Raw genomic sequence first — 18,786 nt, 5'->3', positions numbered from 1 at the left:
TGCTGAGCTATGTTTAAGTGCACAGAAAAGGGTTATTTAAGGGATGCACAAGGAGGTGAGACTAAATATTCTTTAAGGTTCTGTCCCATTCTCATCATTTTCTTATTTGCCTTATTTTCTTTTAACTTTGTATTGAAGTATAATATACGTAGGAAGAAGTGCATATTTCATAGGTTTACAATTAAATGAATTTTTCCCATTTGAACAGTCACAGGACCAGCACCCAGATAGGTAAAAAGCCTTTTACCAGCACCCTAGATGGTCTCCTTCCTGCCGTCTCCTGTCATTACCTGCTCTCCCCACGGTAGTCATCACTGTTCTCGCTTCTCGCATCATAGATCTCATCTGCTTGTTGGATACTTCGGGAGGCAGACTCTAAGAGTGAGAGATTAGCGTTCAGGAAATGTATCAGGGATGGCTCTTGGGATCAACGCTTGTGGAAGAGAAGAGATAGGAAGGGAGCAAGATTGGGCAGGGGGAGAAGTTGAGCTGCAGTTCAGTCTCAGTGGAAGCCTCAATTGACCCCATGTGGAATTCTGGAAAGGCCCTTCAGAGATGTTCTGAGTTGCACAAGAAGGGCATGATGCCTTTGGGCACTGCTGCTCTTTTCCACGGAGGCAGTTTCTAAGGAGGGCTGACAGCTGCTGGGTGTTGTGTTGGCAACTCCTAAAGCTGGGGGAATAATCCTTCCTTCCTGGGGGGACCAGGGCGTTGCATCACAGCATCTAGTCCAGCCTGTCCTAGTGCTTTTCATAACCGAAATTATACAGTGTATATACTCTTTGGCGTCCGGCTTCTTTCGCTTTACATTATGTTGGTGAAACTCACCCTTAGTGTTGTGTGTAGTTAGTTGTAATTGGTCACTCAGTACTGTGGAGTGCCCCATCGTGTGACTGCACCCAGTACTGTTGATGGGCGTTTGTGCAGTTTTCAGTTGTTTGCTATTAAGAATAGTGCTGGTACGAAGATTTTAATGCATGACTTTTTGTGGGCATTTATGTTGGTTATATACCTAGGAATTCTAGACAATTTAGGGGTATGCCTTTGTTCACCTTTAGTAGATGTTGCCAGTCAATTTTCCAATGTGGTTGTACCATTTTATATTCTCGTCAGCAGTGTATTTCTTCATCTAAACTTGATGACTGTTTTCATTTTAGCCATTTGGGCCCTCTAGCCCTATTTAACCAAACGTTCTGTAATACTTTTACTATTTCTTAACGAACCTCGAAATTTTTTTCATTGAAACAGTTTCACTGAAGAGGAAATGGAGAAGTAAATTATATACCATGATTGAGAATATGAGAATAGCCTATTTTTATTGCGCTCTTACTGTATTTGCCAGGCAATGTTCCAAGTGCTTTACATGTATTAGCTAACTTCATCCTTAGGACGACACCAAGAGAATAGGTACTATTATTATTATTCTCACTTCAGAGATGAGGAAACGGAGGTAGAGGGGTTAAATAACCTGTTCAGGATCACACAGTAGTGTCGAGATAGTCTGGCTCCAGAGCCAGGTACTATAACTACCACAGAATATTTTTTATCTTATCGTATAATATTAAAATATGTGGCCGCAGATTTTTGGAAAACAGACTGGAAATAAATTCTTAAAATATCCTGTAGGAGTTCCAGAACGCTGAATTAGGATGGCCTTGGCTGACATTCATTAGAGGTGGAATCTCTAGTACAGGGCCTTTCAAGCGTACTTTTTGTTTATCATAGCCTAGAGTTGTGGGTTGTGATCTTTGTTTAGCCTGTATTCATCCCCACAACAGCTCAGTGAGATAGCTTTTATGTCAATTTTATAGCTGAGGTTACTGAAGCTCAGAGAGACCAAGTAACATAACTTTGGTCTGTCCAAGAAAACCAGAGCTGGATAGTACTTAAAGCAATAAAAACAGATTTTCATTCAGGAACTACTGAGCAGGGGAAAAGAGACCTCAGCAGAGAACTGGGCTCAGTTGAATACATCATGGTCAAGTGGGGATTTATAGCCAAGGAGCAGAGTGGGAGTCAGTGGATGGAAAATTACTAAGAGGAAACATCAGAAACAGTGGGCATGGGATAATTCTAGTTAAACAGACCTAGCAGGATCCTTGCGGAAGGCAGGACAGCCTCATCAGATATCACTTGGGGGGTGGGGAGGATGAAGAATTTGATCAGATATCGAGGATGGAGGGTTTCAAGACTGACTTAGATTTTTGCTGCAACTGGGTGGTACAGGCCCTACAAGGATGGACACTGAAGGTCGAGGCATAGAGGGCTTGGAGGAACCTGACCAGAGTTAGGTCAGGGAGAGTCTTGGTCAGATCTTACAGCCAGGAAGACACAAAGCTGGAACTGAAACTCAAGCCTTTCTGACTCCAAGGCCTGTGTGTTCTTTGCACAAGGCTCCTTGCTGCCTGGAAGCCTCAAAGGGGCCTTAGCAGTCGGTGGGAGGGCAAAGAAGTTAAGGATCCCCTGAGCCTACACAGAGCTCCCAGGTTTCCTAGAAGGGTATAAAGGTGTGTTAGAGTAGTTTCTGTCCGTAGATCTCTGTTTGGAGTGTCAGTTACATGCTAAGAGGTGTAGCTCTTCTCAGGAAGCACCGCATCTGGTGCTTGAGCAAAGGCCATTTTTAACTTCTGAACTTTTATAGAACAAACTTTAGAAATTCTGATAAACGGCTTCCTTTTTTTTTTTTTTTTTTTTTTTTGCGGTACGCGGGCCTCTCACTGTTGTGACCTCTCCCGTTGCGGAGCACAGGCTCCGGACGCGCAGGCTCAGCGGCCATGGCTCACGGGCCCAGCCGCTCCGCGGCATGTGGGATCTTCCCGGACCGGGGCACGAACCCATGTCCCCTGCATTGGCAGGCGGACTCCCAACCACTGTGCCACCAGGGAAGCCCACGGCTTCATATTTTTAAACCATTAAATATATTAATGTTTATGAACTGGCAGGATTTAAACTGTTAGATTGAGTGGATTTTGAAAACTATCCATTTCTTTTTCTCAAGTGCCTCACTTGTGTGTTTGACTTATTTGGCTTATTCACAGCCTCAAGTGAAGAATTTTTTTATAGTTCAAAAAAAAAAAACCAAAACACAACACTCATTTTGTAGCTGACCCAGTGACATCAGGAAAAAGTCTGCCAGTAATGCTCATTTGCCAACTAATAATAATAAAATAAAAAACAGTGACTCTTCCTTTAATCGTTTTCTGTAGGTCGTTTAGAAGGCATTGGTACTAGATTTGCTTCCGCAGCACAAAAGCTTCTCAGAACAAGGAGCAGCTGTTGGTCTGTTTGGTTATCAACAGGATGTCCCTGATTTTTCAGACTGTAAAGATTTAATGGCTTGATTCCTAAATTCCGTTTTAGGAATTGGATAGGTGGGGTGCAGGGCAGCATGTGGGAGAGCTACTTTTCTAATGCTAAAAATGTGTCATACGTGTACTTTTTTTTTGAGGCATTAATCCACTATGTAGAAAATTGTCCCATCTCACTAAATGCTAAATCCATTTCTGTAAAGGACAAATAATACTTTTTAAGACATGTTACGTGAAAGTGCTGAAAGTAAGATATATCTTGGAAATATGGATATGTACAAATAATAAGTTCTGTCTTGAGCTTAAGGCATTTGCGTGAAAATTACGAGCTGAATTTTGGAGAAAATGCATTGTTAGAAGCTGGGATTTTTCTTTGCCATGAAAGTTATCCGTACACTTGGTAAATGACTCCTTAATAGCAACTGATTGTATTTAAGTGAGCAGATGCCATTAAACAGCTACAGTAGGAACATATTGCCACATGATGCCAGTATATTTAATTAGTTCCTGCTTTACACCAGTATTTGGAGTAGTAAATAGGATGTCTGTTAGGGTATAAACCCTGTTCTTCCCCTTAAACACTTCCAAGAGCTTTAACAACCTAAAGGGACACCCTTAGGGTCTGAGCCTAATTATAGGAGCCATAAACTCCCAAGTTTTAATTCTAACCTTTGACTCTCTTTGAGGTCTTTGATAATTTTGTCTTCTGCTCATTTATTTTATTGATGTATCTGGAATAGCGTAACACAGATTCACAGTCTCTTATCCAAAATACTTGGGGTCATGTATTACTACTTAATTCTCCTGACGGTTCTGAGACATAAAACACATTAATATTTCTGTAGCAAAGTGAATGACTTTCCACAGTAACTGGGATCAGCAAAGGCCATAGATAACTTCATGTCAGTTTTGATCAGGTTCTGCTAAGTTAGTTAAAAAACTGGGCCTTTGGATTTCAGATGGATGTGTTGAGTAGTCTTCTTATGGTAACCACTTGGTAGTATGTACCTATATCAAATCATCATGTTGTATACTTTACACTTACATAAAGTTGTGTGTCAATTATATCTCAACAAAGCTGGAAAAAAATTGAACTTCAGGTTTTCTGGTAAGCAGTTGCAGATCTTTGTCACCAAAACATTTAGAGTCTGTTGATTTATTTAAAAAATAATTTGGGGATTCCTATAGTCTGTTTTATATACTTTTAGCTTATATGTGTCTTAAGAACTGAAATTACTAACTTAATTCAGAAACATTAGATTTTACAGGTGTTTTAGGATGCTTTTCCTGGGGGAGTGGGAAACCCTGTTTTTCTCCTGACTTTTCTGTAGATTTCCAACTCAGAATCTCTTTCTGCCTGTTTCTTACTCAGGCAGCATCAAGTTCAGATACTGTGTTTTAGTTTGGCTTTTCACTTTTTTTCTGCAATTGTAATCTATGCTGTTTCTTCCTTAAATGTAGTACTAACTTGTGTTTCCTGTCCTGCTCTGATGTCCTGTGTTGTAGGGCGTGATGCAGTGTAAGTAGCTCAATAAGAGTAGGTATGGACTTTGGGGTCAGAAAGACCCAGTTCAAATATTCCATCTCTTAGTCGTTCGTTTTGCAGCTTTGAATGTGTTATTGAAAGTTTTCTTATTTGTGAAACAGAAATATTATCTTACTGATTTGCTCTAAACATTAAATGAGGTATTTATAAAACACTTTGTTTTCATATTAGGAAGAACTCAATAACTGGTACCTATTTTTTTCTTCTCTCACCCCTGTAAGGGATATCATGAAATGCTTTCCAATGACACAGCATCATGGTTGCCTTCCTTTGCTTCCTTAATAATCAGTGAGGGGGTGGAGAGACAGAAGATTATCAAGGACTTTTGGCTTTTTTTTTTTTTTGCGGTACGCGGGCCTCTCACTGTTGTGGCCTCTCCCGTTGCAGAGCACAGGCTCTGGACATGCAGGCTCAGCGGCCATGGCTCACGGGCCTAGCCACTCCGCGGCATGTGGGATCTTCCCGGACCGGGGCACGAACCCGCGTCCCCTGCATCGGCTCAACCACTGTGCCACCGGGGCAGCCCTGGCTTTTTTTTTTTTTTTTAATTTATTTTGTTTATTTTTGGCCGCGTTGGGTCTTCGTTGCTTCTCACGGGCTTTCTCTAGTTACGGCGAGCGAGGGCTACTCTTCATTGCAGTGCACAGGCTTCTCATTGTGGTGGCTTCTCTTGTTGCAGAGCACAGGCTCTAGGCACGCGGGCTTCAGTAGTTGTGGCACGCAGGCTCAGTAGTTGTGGCTCGATGGCTCTAGAGCGCAGGCTCAGTAGTTGTGGCGCACAGGCTTAGTTGCTCCAGGGCATGTGGGATCTTCCCGGACCAGGGCTCGAACACGTGTCCCCTGCATTGGCAGGTGGACTCTCAACCACTGCACCACCAGGGAAGCCCTTTGGCTTTTATCAAAAGCAAATTTTGTGGTCGCTGTGCTTGGGAGGCAGGAAGAGGGAGGAGGATACTGGATTTGCTCTCTATCCCATGACCCTCTCTCTTCACACCTGCTGGGGGCCTGGGCTCAGCCAGGGCAAGGTAATTTACAAGAATAAAATCAGTTTGGTTGCTGATGGTTCTGAGCAAATACTTCTCTTACATTTGAATTGTGTTATTTTGAATCCTGAGACAGCTGAGGTTTATCCTTGAAGGTAAAGGAAATCTTTGGGAAAGTCTGTATTTTGTGAGGAATCAGGCCTCAGATTCCTGGCGTGCAGACTGAAGGGTTTGGATTCCACAATCTAAATTCCCTTTCAACTCTTAAAATTCTCTGATGGGAGTAATTATAAGGTGTGTCTAATTCTCTCCTACAAGCTGGAGAATGGAATGTCTTAAGTAGATTTCATAATTTTTGCAAATCAGAAACGTGACTCTTATGACGACTGAATACTGTTCAGTGCCTGTACAGAGGGATGGAAATTCTAGAAGCATTTAGAATACTTAGTTGTACAAAGATTGAAAGTCATAAGTACCCAGAATCTACATGATGGGAAGGATGAACCTTGTCTTTCATTTGCCTCTCTTGATTTTCCCAGTCAACTTGAAGAGTTTAAAATGGTTCCTACCATTGAGAAATCAAGAGGCAGACCATTAAGATTTGGGAATTTCAAGAAAATAGGTTAATACTAAAGTGATGTGATAATGTACAACCAAGTATTTTAATGTGAAATTCATGAGATGAAGATATAGATCTTTTTACCCAACAAAAATAGATAATTGATTTGACCTTCTAAAGAATTTTCGTACATTAAAACAAGTACATTTTTGATGATTTAGAAAAAACAAATTTGCACATTTACAAAAAAAAAAAAGTCCCTGTGCCTGAAGTTCTTTCATAAACCAGTTGAGTATATGAGTTTGGGTTTATGGAATGTTGACTTTAATAAAATTCATTACACTTGAAGAAAATTTTGATGTGAAATGTATAAAGAAATAGGTTATTTAAGTGGGGACTTTCTATTTATTATCTGTTCTATTTATTATCTTCAGTATTTTTAATTAAACAAAATTGAAAATATTACATACTTAACCAGGCTTCTAGGACAGTGGAATTTCTCCATTGTGGGGTACGAAGAAGATGGTATAGTACTAGTGGTGTTGTATGTAAGTGTATAGTCCAGTTTTATAATTTTATAATGTAATATTTTAAATTTGGAAAGTAATTTGTTTTTCTCTCAGAAACTACTGAAAATAAAATTTACCAAAATCCTTGCTAGGTTTGCAAGTAGAGAGGTAAATGATAGGTACTATTTTCTAATGGAGTCAGGGAGCAAATGAGACTTTTATGTTTATAAAAAGGGGCGTGAATTAAAAATGGGGGAGAGACGCACTCCAAGGTAATATGCCATAGTGGGATGATTCAGGAACAGTTCTAATTCTAAAGAATTTACATTATAAATATTATGTGTATGGAGATGGGTAATTTAGGTTTCTATATATCAATGATTTTTGGTTTGTTAGTCACACAATATCTTTTTTTTTAAGAATATTTATTTTTAATTAATTAATTTTATTTATTTATTTTTGGCTGCGTTGGGTCTTCGTTGCTGTGCGCGGGCTTTTCTCTAGTTGCAGCGAGTGGGGGCTGCTCTCCATTGCCGTGCGCAGGCTTCTCATTGCGGTGGCTTCTCTTGTTGTGGAGCACGGGCTCTAGGCACGCGGGCTTCAGTAGTTGTGGCACATAGGCTCAGTAGTTGTGGCTCGCGGGCTCTAGAGTGCAGGCTCAGTAGTTGTGGCGCACGGGCTTAGTTGCTCCGCGACATGTGGGATCTTCCCGGACCAGGGCTTGAACCCGTGTGCCCTGCACTGGCAGGCGGATTCTTAACCACTGCGCCACCAGGGAAGTCCTGCACAATATCTTAATCTATGATGGCTGGCGGGGAGAAGCCATTATAGGATTTGCATAGATCAATCTCATTTCTTTAAGAGTTGATTATAATTTTAATCATGAACTACTCCCCTGTTAGCACTACTGGGTAGCAGAACTTAATTCTTACTTCTATTACATTGTGGAAGTTAAGTAAAGAGTCAAGTAAACATTAGCTGCAAAAATGTATTTGGGGAGGAAATTATGAAACAAATACTGATTTATTTCTATGACTTATTCTGAGTAGTCATTATTCTGGCATCCATTTTATTTTATTTTACTATAGTTGATTTACAATATTGTGTTAATTTCAGGTGTTCAGCTTCAGATTCTTTTCCATTATAGGTTATTACAAGATATTGAATATAGTTCCCTGTGCTATGCTGTAAATCCTTGTTGTTTATTTTATACGTAGTCATGTGTATCTGTTAATCCCATACAGTACTCCTAATTTATCCCTCCCCCTCCCTTTTCCTCTTTGGTAACCATAAGTTTATTTTCTGTGTCTGTGAGTCTGTTTCTGTTTTGTCAATAAGTTTATTTGTATCATTTTTTTAGGTTCCACATATAAGTGATATAAAATATTTGTCTTTCTCTGACTTCACTTAGTATGATAATCTCTAAGTCCATCCATGTTGCTACAAATGGCAGTATTTCGTTTTTTTGTCACTGAGTAATATTCCATTGTATAAATATACCTGTTGAGCTGAGAAGGCAGAGATTGGCTTTTAGGGCTGCTGGAGCAGCTGAGACTTGCAGTATAGAGCTAAGGCAGCAGAAGACTGTGAGGGTGTTCCCCGTGGTTCCTTGGACTGCAATCGTGCAGGGCAAGACTGAGGCCTGGTAGAGAGTGGCTGCCAGATTGGTGCACAGTGTGATACCCATGTTGGAATTAATGCAGGAAACAACCCTCTGAGGCACAGGTGAGCACAGGGTGGTGAGTGAGTGAGCAGAGGGAGTCTGGGAGCTGCTGGTGGTAGGCTTGGAGCGCACTGGTGTTTGCATTAGGAGAGCTGCAGCAAGGTGGTCACTGGACTCAGGCTAGGGCTCTGAGGTTGTTGAAGGATTGTGCACTTTGAGTTTGCTGCTGGACCAGACTGCCGCCAACTATCCCCATACTTAGGTACCACTACACACCCTTCCTTCTACAATGTCCCTCTACTGATAAAACTTAACATTTTGCTCACTGTGAAGGGGAAATGCTTAGTTTTCAGTCCGTTATCTCAGAGCAAATACTGAGAGTGAATTTGGATTTGAAAGGCAGTGGGTTGATAATTGGCCCAAAAAGCTAGACTGGACCTGCCCAACAAGGTTTAAAACTGAGCCTCAAAAAGATAAGGAGAGGTGCCAGTAAATTACCTGCCTGCTAGAATCAGGCTCTTAACATTCTAAAGGAAAAAAGCACCATTCAGACTCCTTAAAACAAGTCATTCGGGCTTCCCTGGCGGCGCAGTGGTTGAGAGTCCTCCTGCCGATGCAGGGGACACGGGTTCGTGCCCCGGTCCGGGAAGATCCCACATGCCACAGAGCGGCTGGGCCTGTGAGCCATGGCCGCTGAGTCTGCGCGTCCGGAGAGAGTCTGCTCCGTAACGGGAGAGGCCACAACAGTGGGAGACCCGCGTACCGCAAAAAAAAAAAAGGAAAGCACAATTAAGCACATAGTAGTCAATCTGCTGAAAATTTATGATAAAGAGAGGAACCTTAAAAGTAGAGGAATGGGGAAGGTGAGAGGAAGAGGGAACAATAGGGAAATAATAGGAGTGATGGCTGACTTCTCAAGAGCATTATGAACTAGAAGCAACGGAGTAACATTTTTAAGCGAGAAAAGAAGTAAAAACAAGTCTGTAATCTAGAATTCTGTATTCAAGCAAAAATAAAGATGAAGTAAAGACATTTCAGATAAATGAAAGTTGAGAATTTTATTAGGGAGGAAAAGTTTTTCAGAACCCTCCAGCAGACTTCCCAAGAGATTCTATTATTTGCTTAGATGCTCATGCTGTAGGGCTGTATGTCAGGGAAGGCTGAAAAAGCAAGGACCCGCCATTTTCATCATTTAGGGTGCTGTTTCTGTCATCAAGGAATAGGGAGATCAGGGCAAAGAGAAATCAGTTGTTGTGGAGGCAACTAGCAGTCTTTGCCACCTTTGAATTAAATTACTTTTATAATCAGAAAAAGAATGACAAAGCTATTTGTTATTTGCTACACAGGTGCAAGTAAAGCCAAAAATAAGTCATTTGTTGTTCAGTTGGCCATTTACAGATTCTTAGAGGGGCTTATAGGAAACTTATAGGTATCATCTTGTGTTCCTTCTTCACTGTGCATTCAGTTTCCCGATAATGATGCTAGCCACTGGGCATGAAAAGATAAATAATACATCTTGACCTCAGTCTGCTGGGTAGATAGATAGCTCTTACTGATTTTTAGCAGCCGTTTTCTGGCTAGTATGTCACCTTTAGAGAGTGAATGAATTTTCTTTAGAAACACTGGTTAGGAAGCAATTAATTCAACTGTGATTGTCAGAAAATACTTTACAGAATAATACTGACAGCAGCAATATTTGTGACTGTCCTCTATTGAGGGCCGGGTGGTGTCCTGAATATTTTCAAAACTCCCAGCAATCTTTTGCATTAAGTATTATCATTCTCATTTTTCTAAACTGGGAAACTGAGGCTTATATAAGGAAGTTGCCTAAGGGCATTCCATCACCAAGGGGCAAAGCTAGGATTCAAATCTAGGACAACCTGACTGTAAATAAAGCCTGTATTCTTAACCAGATACTGATAGCTGTGGGCTGACTTGCATTCTCTGGATGAAAACATACTACCTGTTCAGTAGGTTGTAACTTGACTCACACTAGGCATTCTTGAAAGAGTTACGTGTGATTTGCCTGTTCATGGCTGTTAAAATTTAAAAAGTATTCTCATAAGGGAACCATTCACTAAAATGTATATTGAAATCATTCAGGTCACCTGCAGGAGAATGCTGACTCCATGTTTGTTGTGTTTACATTTAATTTACTCATATACCTTCTAAAAGAAGTCAGAGAAGCAGTTTAAATTTCTGGCAATTTTACAAGACAGAATTAGCACTGGCCCCTGTCACCAATATGCTTTTGAAAAATATTCCTAGTTTAATGGCCATTTGGCCCTTGAATGATTTAAGCATTCAGACATAAATACTTAATGAGAAAAGTAAGTTCACCTAAATCAGAAAACTTAGACTGCCCTTTTAATTTAACTCTGTAAGCAGTAGCTATTTTTCCTGAGGCAGAAAAGATTTTCCATTTAAGTGGAGTTGCAGAGTTAGTTAATTGATGATTTGGTTCTGACTGACCCCTCGATAAAAATTCTGAGTGTGAACTAGCAAAGGTCTTCTGTGGGTCTGTTGTGAAGGGGCAGAGGGGAATGAGCTGAAATTTCATGAAGAGCTGAATCTGGGATGGGTGGGCATATGTGGGGAACAGAGCATCATGCTTTGCCATCTTGTTCATACAGAACTGTTGCAGCTCAATGCAAGCAGAAGTAATACTGTAGTAGGAAAATAGGTAGTTTATTATAGGGCCTTAGGGTCCTTTCTATTTAGTTGGCTTATGGGGAAAGCAAACTAGGCTAGCGCTCTGGAGGCTCTTTAATGGTCTGTGTTTGGAAGTGGCACACGTCACTTGGGCTCTCGTTCCTTCCGCCAGAACTCAGCCATATGGCCACGCTGCAAGGGAGACTGAGAATTGTATTAAACTGTGTGTTCAGGAAGAAGAAGGATGGTACAAGGTACATAGAAACACAGGTATACGGAAAACTAAGCAAGTGGAAGAAAATCAAGACAATTATTAACTCTAGGAAAAGCAAACCGTTGTACAAGGAGAGGAATAAAATAAAGATGATAACAGCTAACATTTGTTGTGTACTTACTTGATACCAGGTACTATTCAAAGTCCTCACATGTTTCATGTGTTAATTTTCTTAAAAATTGAATGCGATAACTATTATTGTAATTCCCATTTTACAGATGAATGTTTATTTCACCAAAGTATTGGTATCACTGTATTCCTTGGATAAATTGGATAGGGAATGAGATAGTGGAGTAAGAGCCAAATATCTTCTTCTTCTCTTTTTTTAAAAAACGTATTTATTTATTTATTTATGGCTGTGTTGGGTCTTCATTGCTGCCTGCAGGCTTCCTCTAGTTGCGGCAAGCAGGGGCTACTCTTCATTGCGGTGTGTGTGCTTCTCATTGCAGTGGCTTCTCTTGTTGCAGAGAACGGGCTCTAGGTATGCCGGCCTCAGTAGTTGTGGCTTGTGGGCTCTAGAGCACAGGCTCAGTAGTTGTGACGCACGGGCATAGTTGCTCCATGGCATGTGGGATCTTTCCGGACCAGGGCTCGAACCCACGTCCCCTGCATTGGCAGGCGGATTCTCAACCACTGCGCCATCAGGGAAGTCCCATATCTTCTTTTACAGTAGGAAATATAAGTCATGTGGGAATAATGGCTATGTTACAGTTGATCCTTGAACAACACAAATTTGAACTGTGCGGGTCCACTGATACGCAGGTTTTTTTCAGTAAAGACCTGCGGTACTACATAGTTTTGGGTTGATTGAATCCGTGAATGCAGAACCTTGGGTGCAGAGGGCTGACTGTGAGACATGAGCATCCACAGATATTGAGGATGACAGTATATAATATCTAAAATTAAACAGTCGAGATGCAGCAGTGTACACATGCTGCTTAGAAATATAGAGGTAAGGACTTCCCTGGTGGTCCAGTGGTTAAGACTCCGCACTCTCAATGCATGGGGCCTGGGTTCAATCCCTGGTCAGGGAACTAGAGCCTGCGTGCCCCGACTGAAGATCCCGCGTGCCGCAGCTAAGACCCGGTGCACCCAAATAAATAAATAAATATTTAAAAGAAAAAGAAATACAGAGGTAAATATCTGTAGAAGCAACTAAAAAAGTTGAAACTCCTCAGGGTGACCAATTCAAGCGTAGGGTGTGGGATTGCCCCTGTGCTCTTGCACTTTCTGAACAATGTTAATAAAAATAAAGTACTTGGTATAAGAGAAACTATCAAGAGAGATAAAATGAAAGTGATGTGTAGTGGTCACCATTTATACCTCTTTTCACACAGAACCGAGATGGTTTTGTAAATCACTAAATAACGGAGCCATACACTGAAAGGGAGCTAAGACCAAGTTTGTAGACCTGGGTTTGTCCTACACTCTGTTGGCCGAGTCACTTAACCTTTGAGGGTTTACTTCCTTGGAGTTTTAATGAGAACGACGGTCTCTTAGTTACTTTAACTTCTAAAGTTCTATAGCTCTAGGTGTTAGACTAACTAATTTTTGTTTTTAAACAGTATTAATGTGAAGGTATAGGCTACAGAGGTAGCTTTGGATGCAGCGTGGCTATTAGTCACAACCAACACCTTGTTTTATTCTTACCTAGTATCTTAGGTAGTAATCATTTAGGTGACAGGATTTTCTCAGTACCGGTTTATGTAAATATTCATATAACTTAAATAACTTTCATCCAATTTTTTTTAACCTATTAAAGTATAACATAGGGAAAAATACATACATCACAGTGAACTCTTACAGTGAGCAAAAATACATACATCACAGAGCTCAGTGAACTCTTACAGTGAGCAGACTCTGATTACCAGCACCCGGATTGGATCCTGGGTCAAGAAACAACATTACCAGGGACTCCTAGAACTAACATCGAAGTGGTTTAGGTACAAGCTTTTATTTCCAAGGTTCGTCAAAGTATTCAAACTTTCAGTTATAAGATGAGCAAGTTCTGAGGATCTGCTGTACAGCATGGTGTTTGCGGTTAATAATACTGTATTGCATACTTGAGATTTGCTAAGAGAGTAGATCTTAAGTGCTCTCACCGTAGGCACAAAAAGGTAACTGTGCCGTAGTGAATGTGTTCATTAACTTGATTGTGCTATTTCACGATGTATATGTATATCAAATCATTGCGTTGTAGTCTTTAAATATAAACAGGTTTATTTGTCAATTATACTCAATAAAGCTGTGGAGAAAAAAAGAACATTATCGTTACCCCAGAAGCCCCTTTCAGTTGCCTGTCTCAGAGGATCAACCACTAGCCTGATTTCTAACCAACATATTAGATTTTGAACTATATATAAATGACATCTAGTAGTTGTATGAAATCCTACACATAGACACAGATGTACATTCACATATCTCTTACCAGTAAAACAAATATATAGATACGTATACATAAACATCCATACCACATATACTTTTAGATTTTTGGAAGGCGAGGGGTTGCCAGTTTTGTTTCTCGCTTCCCAAAGTGAACATTTTAATCTGTTGAGATTTCCTTCTGATACTGACTGTATATGCATTTATTATCCACTTATTACTCCTAAGTGCTGGTCATAAAATCATGGTTATCTAATAGGAAAATTTTTGTTCTAGGTCCAGTGGCATTGCAGAGCACGGATGGTTGCAGGAGCCAACTTTTACATCGTTGGACGAGACCCTGCTGGCATGCCTCACCCAGAAACAGGGAAGGGTCTCTATGAGCCAACTCATGGCGCCAAAGTGCTGACCATGGCCCCTGGCCTAATCACCTTGGAAATAGTTCCCTTTCGAGTCGCGGCTTATAACAAGAAGAAGAAGCGGATGGACTACTATGACTCTGAGCAGTAAGCTTTACAGTCTCTGCACGAATCTGTGAAACACTTTGTGCTCTAAGCTGCTCCGAGGGCTTTAACGCATTGTCTCATCTTTACTATAACTTATCAGTGACACGCTTTGTTGTACCCATTTCAGAGAAAGGCAAACCAGGGAAACGAATTTCTCAATATTTCAGAAGTTAGAAGTAGAAATAAAAATTGAATCTGGTTTCATGGTTCATGATCTCAGGAATCTTGTTGTGAAGTGTTTAAGGGCAGTAATGACATTTCTGTCGGCCATGTTACTGAGCATATAGAAGTGCTTAGGACTTACTACCAAGGCCTAGTGATGATTTTGCTGGTAAGCCCAGGGGATCTATGTAATGAGAGTGAGTTTAACTAATGTTTGTGTAATCGTTGGGTGAACAGGCACTGTCATAATTGCTTTACAGGTATTAATACCTGTAATTAATACCCCATAATAATCCTGTGCAGTAGGTGCAATTATTATCCCCCTTTTGTAGGCTGGTAGTAAGCTGAGGGCTACAAAGTTCAAATAACTTGCATAAGGTCACAGAGCCAGTAAATGGCAGCTCAGCACTTGAACTCAAGCAGTATGGCTCCAGAGCCTGTGCTCTTGACCACTGAGAGTACAACTTCTTTCTTCAAAGATCTTAGAAGGAGCAAAAAAATAACAACCTTTTAATACGAATTATTGGTCGTATTGAGCATGCATCTATCTTCCTTTGACTGACACACTTTTATTGCTCTCTATAGATAATATCGGTACGGACATACCTCAGAGATACTGTGGGTTCGGTTTCAGACCACTGTAATTAAAGCAAGTATCTCAAACAAGCAAGTCAGACAAATATATTGATTTCCTAGTACATATACAAGTTGTGTTTACACTATACTGTAGTATATTAAGTACGCAATAGCCGTATTTCTAAAAAAACAATTTACATACCTCAATTAAAAAATAATTTATTGCTAAAAAATAAACTTTATTATCTGAGCCTTCAGTGAGTTGTAATGTTTTTGCTGGTGGAGAGTCTTGCTTAGGTGTTGAGGGCTGCTGACTGATTGGATGGTGGCTGCTGAAGTGGGGGGGGGCTGTGGTGATTTCTTAAAGCAGAACAGCAGTGAACTTTCTTCCTTCCACAAACGGTCTCTCGATAGCGCACAACGCTGCTTAATAGCATTTGACCACAAGAGAGCTTCTTTCAAAATTGGAGTCAGTCCTCGCAGACCCTGCCGCTGCTTTTTATCAACTAAAGTTTATGTACTATTCTAAATTCTTTGTCGTCATTTAAAAATCTGTACAGCATCTTACTGGGAGTAGGTTCCACCTCAGGAGGCCACTTTCTTTGCTCCTCCGTTAGAAGCAACTCTTCATCTGTTTAAGTTTTATTGTGAGATTGCAGCAATTCAGTCACATCTTGAGGCTCCACTTCTGATTCTAGTTCTCTTGCTATTTCCACCATATCTACAGTTTTTTCCTCCACTGAAGCCTTGAACCCCTCCAGTCATCCATGTGTGTTGGAATCAGCTTCTTCCAAACTCCTGTGAATGTTGGTATTTTGACCTCTTCCCAGGAGTCACAAATGTTCTTAATGGCATCTAGACTGACGAATCCTTTTTAGAAGGTTTTCAGTTGACTTTGCCCATGTCCATCAGAGGAATCACTATCTATGGCAGCTATAGCCTTATGAAATGTATTTCTTAGATAAGAAGACTTGAAAGTGGAAATTAGTCCTTTATCCACAGGCTACAGAATGGATGTTGTGGTAGCAGGCATGAAAATAGCATTACTCTCGTTGTACATCTTAATCAGAGCTCTTCGGTGACCAGGTGCATTGTCAGTGAGTCGTCACATTTTGAAAAGAATCTTTTTTTCTGAGCAGTATGTCTCAACAGTGGGCTTAAAATATTCAGTAAACCATGTTGTAAACAGATGTGCTGTCATCCAGGCTTTGTTGTTCCATTTATAGAGCACAGGCAGAGTAGATTTAGCATCATTCTTGAAGACAGTAGGATTTTTGGAATGGTAAATGAACATTGGCTTCAACTTAAAGTCACCAGCTGCATTAGAGAGGCCAAAGGACAAGAGAGCCTGTCCTTTGAAGCTTTGAAGCCAGGCATTGACTTCTCTTTAGCTGTGAAAGTCCTAGGTGGCATCATCTTCCAAGAGAAGGCTGTTCATCTACATGGAAAATCCGTTGTTTAGTGTAGCCACCTTCATTAATGATCTGAACTGGTTCTTCTGGATAATTTACTGCAACTTCTACCCCAGCACTTGCTGCTTCACCTTGCACTTGTATGCTATGGAGGTGGCTTTCCCTTAAATCTCATGAACCAACCTCTGCTGGCTTCAGACTTTTCTTCTTAAACTTCCTCACGTCTCTCAGCCTTCATAGAATTGAAGAGAGTTAGGGCCTTGCTCTGGGTTAGGCTTTGGCTTAAAGGAATGTCGTAGCTGGTTTGATCATCTGTGCAGACCGGTAAAACTTTCTCCATATCAGCAATAAGGCTTGTTTTGCTTTCCTGTCATTCATGCGTTCACTGGAGCAGCACTTTTAATTTCCTTCAAGAACTTCTCCTTTGCACTCACAGCTTGGCTGTTGGGCACAAGAAGCCTAGCTTTCAGCCTGTCTTGCTTTTCAACATGCCTTCCTCACTAATAAGCTTAATCATTTCTAGCTTTTGATTTAAAGTGAGACACGTGCAATTCTTCCTTTGACTTGAAAACTTAGAGGCCATTGTAGGGTTATTCACTGACCTAGTTTCAATATTGTTGTGTCTCAGGGAATAGAATAGGGAGGCCCAAGGAGAGGGCGAGAGACTGGGGAACCGCCAGTTGGTGGAGCAGTCAGAACACACACATTTATCGATCAGGTTCACCATCTTATACAGGCATGGTTCACGGCGCTCCAAAACCATTGCAGTAGTAACATCCAAGATTATAGATCACCAAATATAATAATAATGAAAAAGTTCGAAATATTGTGAGAATTACCAAACTGTGACACAGAGACACGAAGTGAGCAAATGCTGTTGGAAAAATGACGCTAACAGACTTGCTTGATGCAGGGTTGCCACAAACCTTCAATATGTGAAAAGCGCTACAAAGTGAAGTGCAATAAATGAGATAGGCCTGCAGGTAGTACACTCTGTAAATTTAGAGCGGCAGTGTGAGGCTCTAGAATCAGAAGGTATGAGTGCTAGCCCTGTGCTTCCTGCGTGACTTGAGATTCCTGTGTCACCTCTGGCCTTGTTTCCTCCTCTCTACAGTGATGGCAGTGGATGAGCTGATTCCCTTCTAGCTCAAAACCTGTAGTCATTTCCGGGAATCGTAGCTCCTAGTTACTTTTACATTAGTAGGTGCTTCATGCTTTGTTGATCGATGCTTATTTAGTACAAATTACATCTGCTTATTTAGTACCCCTGCTTTTTTAGTATAAATTGCAATTCATGTTCAGTAAGTAGTTGTCTCTCAGTATCTGGGGCGGGGGGGGATCGGTTCCAGGACCCCCCACAGGTAACAAAATCTGCAGCTGCTCAAGTCCCTTATATAAAATGGTGCATAGTATTTGTATGTGACCTACACACATCCTCCTCTCTACTTTAAATTACCTCTAGAGTACTTACAGTATCTAATACAATATAAATGCTGTGTAAATAGTTGTAAATGCTATGTAAGTAGTTGCCTGCCCATGATAAATTCAAGTTTTATTTTTGGCCTTTTGTGTTTTTGTGGCATCAGTTGTTATTTCTCCTCATTCATTTCTTATTTTGTTTATTTGGGTCCTCTCTCTTTTCTTCTTGGTGAGCCCGGCTAGAGGTTTGTTGATTTTGTTTACCCTTTCAAAAAACCCGCTCTTGGTTTTACAGGTTTATATTTTGGAACTTTCTGGAATTCTCCCCTTACCTCCAGATGTTTTCAATCAGAGGTTGTTTGAATCCTTGGATGTGGAAACCATGGATATGGAGGGTTGGCTCTATTTTTAATTTATGTTTTATCAGTTCACCTCTACTGGCAGGTGCTAATTAAAAACTGACTGAATCTAATAACTTCTAATCTGAGAGCGCTCATCCTTTTTCCCTTGATACTGTGCAGTTGACTGCGATTCAGGAGTAACGCTGATCCTAACCCTGTGTCCTCATTTGTTGTAGCCTTTTTTGTAATGGTGCAGACAAGAAGGAAAAAGAAACTTTTTAAAAATCAACACATTCTCTTGCTTCTGAAAGGGACATAAAATTTGGTGTCATTTCATTAAATGATAAGTTATCTGGATAAAGAAATACTACTGTTAACAATGGAGTTTGAGGGATTTGTTGGCTTCTCGTTTAAGGATAATAATTCTGGAGAAAATGCATAATTTTAGATGATAGCAGTCTTCTCTGAGTGATGGACTGTAGCAATATACAGGA

At 40.6% G+C, this 18,786-nt stretch overlaps 1 protein-coding gene across 2 annotated transcripts in view; it reads left to right on the top strand.

The window, feature by feature from the left end:
• The window catches only part of PAPSS1 (3'-phosphoadenosine 5'-phosphosulfate synthase 1), a 108,630-nt gene that overhangs the window by 78,458 nt on the left and 11,386 nt on the right, over nt 1–18,786 (top strand). For both annotated transcript variants that reach the window (XM_060011827.1, XM_060011828.1), the window contains one exon: nt 14,153–14,382. In XM_060011827.1, coding sequence (XP_059867810.1) covers nt 14,153–14,382 — 230 coding nt within the window. The remainder of the gene's footprint in view (nt 1–14,152; nt 14,383–18,786) is intronic.

This window comes from Delphinus delphis, chromosome 5, assembly GCF_949987515.2.
Source record: "Delphinus delphis chromosome 5, mDelDel1.2, whole genome shotgun sequence".
Taxonomy (NCBI): Eukaryota; Metazoa; Chordata; class Mammalia; order Artiodactyla; family Delphinidae; genus Delphinus; species Delphinus delphis.
Note: the sequence above shows the minus strand (reverse complement) of the source record. Positions and strands in the feature narration are given on the sequence as shown.